Below are 5,502 nucleotides of genomic sequence, written 5' to 3' on the forward strand. Positions count from 1 at the left end.
GCAAATAAAGGCCGCGTAAAAATATTCTCCCAGAGTGCAGCGCAGGGCAGAGACTCACACGGACGGACGGCGCGGAGGACACAGACCGGGCCACACGGTGGATTAGTATCGCTTTTCGTCGCTCCGGACCCGTCCAATCTGTCACAGGTAAGTCACCAATCTGCAGCCAATTTGCACAAGAAAAACACATTCAGTGGCAAAGCATTGTAGCCGTGCGTAAAGGTCTCTCTCTCTCTCTGGATGTGTGGCGGAATGTGGGAATGTCTCTCAGTCTGTTAAGGTGAGGAAATCGGGACTCATGAGGATTTCTCTCTTGTCTTTTTTTTTGTTTGTTTGTTTGTCTTTCCCAGACCACCCTGGCCACAGGAGCAGCGACATACAGCCGGGACGTGTTGCCAGGAATCAGGTCGGAAAGTTCAAGGGAAACCCTGCGGAGTCTGTCCTGTGGAGATAGTGGTCAAATTTCCAAAATCCCCCCAAAAAGTGAAGAGGTGTTTCTCTCTCCATCCACTGCTACAGGCTACCTGCTGCTGCTACGGAGGAGGAACTACGTCTAGAGACCCTTGGATCGCTTAAGAGCATCCCTTTTTTTTTTTAGGATCTCTCAAATATTAACACTTTTTGCACACCAAGTGTTATTTCCTCTCTTGTCCTTTTTTGGGATATATACAGTCATCTTTTTTTTCCTTTCTATTTTAGTACTTTAAAAAGTGCCTTAATAGCTGGTTATAACCCACTGTAACTGTGGCATTGATACCAGACCAGAGGGAGAAGACGATTATTATCAGCTTTAGAGCCCAGGCAGGATTACTGGTTCCCCACCTTCCAGAGAGCTACAACCATGAGTCAGGGGGATGTGTCGACGTGCTCGGCGCCGCAGAGGGTTTTCCAGGAGGCGGTGAAGAAGGGCAACACCAAGGAGCTGCACTCTTTGCTGCAGAACATGACAAACTGCGAGTTCAACGTCAACTCCTTCGGGCCAGAAGGACAGACGGCCCTCCACCAGTCCGTTATTGACGGGAACCTGGAGCTGGTAAAACTGCTGGTGAAGTTTGGTGCAGACATCCGACTGGCCAACAGGGAAGGGTGGAGCGCTTTACACATAGCCGCCTTCGGGGGCCACCAAGACATTGTGCTATACCTCATCACCAAGGCCAAGTACTCCTCTGGGGCCCGGTGATCTGTCTCTGCTGTCAGGTAAAAAATAAGAAAAATAAAAAAAAAAAAAAATAACATCAAGTGGAAAATAAAGCTGCAACACACGGGAAAGCCAGGCTCTTGTAAAAGCAAAAACAAAAACTGCCATCATCTACATAGTTGTGCCAAATTCTCTCTCTCTCTCTCTCTCTCTCTCTCTCTCTCTCTATATATATATATATATATATATATATCTATGTATGTATGTGTATCTCTATATATATATATATGATATATATATATATATATATATATATGTATATATATATATATATATATATATATATATGTATATGTATATATATGTATAGACCTGCAGAATAATCTTCCCTCATTGTAAACCAAACGGGGTCCTCTCTGCACTCTCTGAGTGAAGTATCGCATGGTTCATATACACACAGCGCTTCAACACGACTCTTTAACAAAAAAGAAAAAAAACGCCATTTCGGTGGGTTTGTTGGTACTAAAGCTTTCCTCTTGAATGTGTATATTAGATCTCCGTCGTCCAATGTCAAAGAAGCCCGTGTCTGTGTGTCGCATGTGTGTGTGTTTGGACTCCAGAGTGCAGATGGCCCAGTTTTTTTCTTTCTATCCATGACCTCCCATCTCCAGCATTACAGTTGAATGGTTTCTTGGTGGGGAGGGAGGAGGGGGGGATGTTTCTCCTCATTGTTCACCCACTTTTTAAGTTATTTTATATGAAACACGGCACTTGATGCTAAATGGCTGCATGCTGGAATATCTGAAAGGGAAGACACAAGAACAAGAGAAGAAGGGTTGCCCTCTGTTGGCTACCAGAGGTTTCATTTTTTATTTTATTTTGTTTAAACTCAAAGAGCGGCATTATGGCTATCCAACACGCTTTCACATGTGTAATCAATATGTAGCAACAAGTGGCTCCATCATTGTTGTGAAGTACTGTACACAATAGCTTTACTGTGTTTATTTTTTTTTTTTTTTTTGGTTTTTTTTTTTAAGTGAAAAAAAAGAGAGACAGTACTCGTGCAGATCTTGCCATGCTGGCGTCCAACTCTTCCAGGCCAGTTGACCACGTTTCTGATGGTCATTGTGTAAAAAAAACAAAACAAAAACAAAAACAAAAAACGCTGCTTTCGCTTTGTATCAAAAAAAAAAAAAAGTCGCATTTGGAATTCACTTTATAATCTCCTTTCAGTATTTTATTATCATCCTAGTCATCACTGTGAAAGCAGGCTGGGTTATTTTTTTTCTTTTATTTATGAAGGTACATTGAGAAGATGCGTTTTTGAATATGTTGTGGTTCTTCTTAAAGAAAAACATATATGAATATCTAGGGTGACTCAAGCTGCTTCAGACTCGTAGTATAAACTGTCCCCGTGTGGAGGTAGACCTGCCACCCCCCATCCCAGAAACCCCCTTCTGTTAAAGCCTGTTGACCCTCAAGAGGACTTTCTCTCCCCCCCTCCTCCTCCTCCTCCCATTAAAAGGACTTTGTTTGGTTGCCTTTTGCCAGCTACCTCGACTATAAAGTATTCTCAAGTTGTTCAGCTCTCTCTCACCACTCTGCCACGTTGTTTTTGGAGTCTGAGGAGATTCACAATTTGTCTGTGATCATCCGCATGCCAGTATGTTTTTTTTTAATTTTATTTTTGTTTTTTAATAAACCTGACCGATGGACTTCAGTACAGAAGATGCAATGAACCCATCCCTGCATCCTCAGTCGGGGCAGTTTATTTTTACACTACAACCAAACCAATTCTGTCGAGCAATGCATCGTTTTGCCTTTCTGCATGGGGAGTTTGTGGTTTTCTCTGTCTGTCTCTAACACACACACACACACACACACACACACACACACACACACACACACACACACACACACACACACTGCCATTGTTTTCCCTATAAACCTCCACTTTACTCTTTATCTCTGTCTTCACCAGTCTGCATTTTTTTGTTTTCTATATTATTATTTTTCCAGTCATACAAAAAAAAAAAAAAAATGGAATTGTATCGCATGACTTATAAATGCAGGGAGTTTTATTGCACAAAAAAAATGCGGAGCCTTGTGCGCCCCCAGTGTTTGTACGGGGTAACTGCAGGAGCCAAGGCTTTGGAATAGTTACTACTACTGAGCAGGACCCTAATACTGTTGGACGATGAAGACTTCAAAAAGCATCAACACATGACTATTGCAGGATTTCACAGAATAGAAAAGGAAAAATAAATTGGTTTCATCAACTTGCCTGCTGCATTTTGAAAGTCATGGCACCCTAACATTTGTATCAATGCTGCTTGTATGTTTTGGTTGTTGTGTTTTTTTTTTGTTAAATGTTTTTTTTTGTTGTTGTTTTTTTAAAGCCTACTGCTCAAATGGCCAACAGTTGTATAGAAGCTTCACAGCAGCAATGGTTCACCACATGAGAAGCTTTTGAACGTGTGTGGTTTTTTTTAATTGAAGTGTGTTTGTGTGATTGTGAGCTTCTCATGGGTGCCCCTGTGATGCTGTTGTTAAAAAAGTCAACCAGACTGAGAACTTCCCTGGAAAAAAAACACAAGTAATCTGAAGCAATAGATCCACCACATCAAGGTAAAAGATTTGTATCAGGCAACAAATTAAATATGCATCACTTGTCTTAAACTTGATGTTTTTTTTTTTTTTTTTTTGTTTGAATATTGCACTGATGACTGTTGTTGAAAAGTTGACTTTTATGTGTCGACATTTTAATTTTTTTCTGAATAGAAAAAAAAACAAACACAACAAAATACTATTGTATAAATATATGCTCCAGGTGATAATGTTCTAATGTGTGTGTTACTTTGTGGAAAGAAAACATGATGTTTTTTTTAACAAAGATGCGTGTATCTCTGTGATTGGGTGTATGTATATATACATATGGATATATATATATAGCGACGCTGATGATGATGATGATGATGATGTTATCTTGGGGCACTTTCTTTTTTGAAGTGCTGTCTTCCTGTTTTTTTGAAAGGGGAATAATACATTTGATGGTAAGATCATTGTAACATGGTTAAAAAAATTGCACGGTTGTGTGGTTGCTTGGCTTACCAGGGTCATAACATTTATGACGTAAGGAGCCAGCTGCCGGATTGGTGTACATGAGTGAGATGATTTTTTTTTTTTAAGTGCTGACTTCTTTGGACCAAGTTGTGTTTCTGGTCTTGCTTCATTTCAAGCAAGAGGAAACGGTTGATTTTTCATGAGTGATGCAGATGTTCCATCATGTTTCATCTTGTTTGTATTCTTTTATTTTTTGAACGTTTGTAACACTGTGATGATGACGTGATGTCACGTGGAGATGAGTGCTGTATTATTTTTGTACGTTTGTGTACAAGCCAGTAAAGAAATCATTAAACTCAAAAATCTGTGTATGCATACATTTCTTCCTCGCTGCTCAAGCAAAATAGCTACATTTGCTCTGACTCAGTCCTCCTCCTCCTCCTCCCTCCTTCATTTTTCATAAAAAAGGTCAGTTTGGGAAACAAGCCCCTACCCTCCTCTCTCTCTCTTTTCCCTCCCTGTCTTCCAAGCCGGGCCCAACCCAGATCCCCATTCTCTCCCTTTGTCATTCATCTGGCCTCATCCTTTCACTGCCGGGATAAAAGAGCCCAGTGCATTGTGGGTAGGCTCAGTTTAAAGAAGGCTCCCCTCCCCTGTGTGTGTTGTGGGAGAGCTAGTTTTATGTTACATACACACTCAAAACATTTTCAACACACACTCCTCTCCAAGCTCCCTTTCTGACGATTAAGGCCCCAACAATTCAGCTCTCTGCTAACAAACCTGCTGTTGCACACACTTGAGTGTGTCTTTCACTCATCATCTATACTCTTCTCCTCACATTATCTCTGTTCCTTTCACTTCACTAACCCCTTCCCATAAGCCGTACAACTCTGCTTCCAAGAAAAGACTTGCTAATTTTGCAATCAGCTGATTCTGTTGGAAGGGAAGAAAGTTTACTGTGTACTTTTTGTGATTTTTCTTGTGAAATATGTACTTTAAATCATCCTGTGATGGTGTATGATATGGCCCTGAAAATGGTTGGTTAAACTGTTAAACACTCTCATCTCATATGGTCCGGCCTTGAGTCATAAAACTGGAACACACAGATTCATTTTCAGTCAAAAAGGCTAAAAAAACACTGTGCTAGTCTGTGCATTTTTAAGTGAACCCTTTAATGAACTTTTTCTATAATTTTCCTGTTCCCCTTCACCAAACGTGTAGCATTTGTAAAAGCACAGGATACTGGAGGTTTCATTTAGCTCATGAGTAACCTTCCATTGAGTCATGTTCTCACCGTTTTC

The 5,502-nt window shown here is 40.6% G+C and overlaps 1 protein-coding gene across 1 annotated transcript; it reads left to right on the plus strand.

Annotated features, from left to right (window-relative positions):
* On the plus strand, positions 1-1,350 carry nrarpa (NOTCH regulated ankyrin repeat protein a). Its single transcript, XM_054613107.1, has 2 exons — positions 1-147; positions 351-1,350. Exon 2 carries the CDS (start codon positions 842-844, stop codon positions 1,178-1,180), a length of 339 nt encoding a protein of 112 aa, XP_054469082.1. The 5' UTR covers positions 1-147; positions 351-841; the 3' UTR covers positions 1,181-1,350.
* Positions 1,351-5,502: the final 4,152 nt, after the last annotated feature.

Source organism: Anoplopoma fimbria, chromosome 14 (assembly GCF_027596085.1).
Source record: "Anoplopoma fimbria isolate UVic2021 breed Golden Eagle Sablefish chromosome 14, Afim_UVic_2022, whole genome shotgun sequence".
Taxonomy (NCBI): domain Eukaryota; kingdom Metazoa; phylum Chordata; class Actinopteri; order Perciformes; family Anoplopomatidae; genus Anoplopoma; species Anoplopoma fimbria.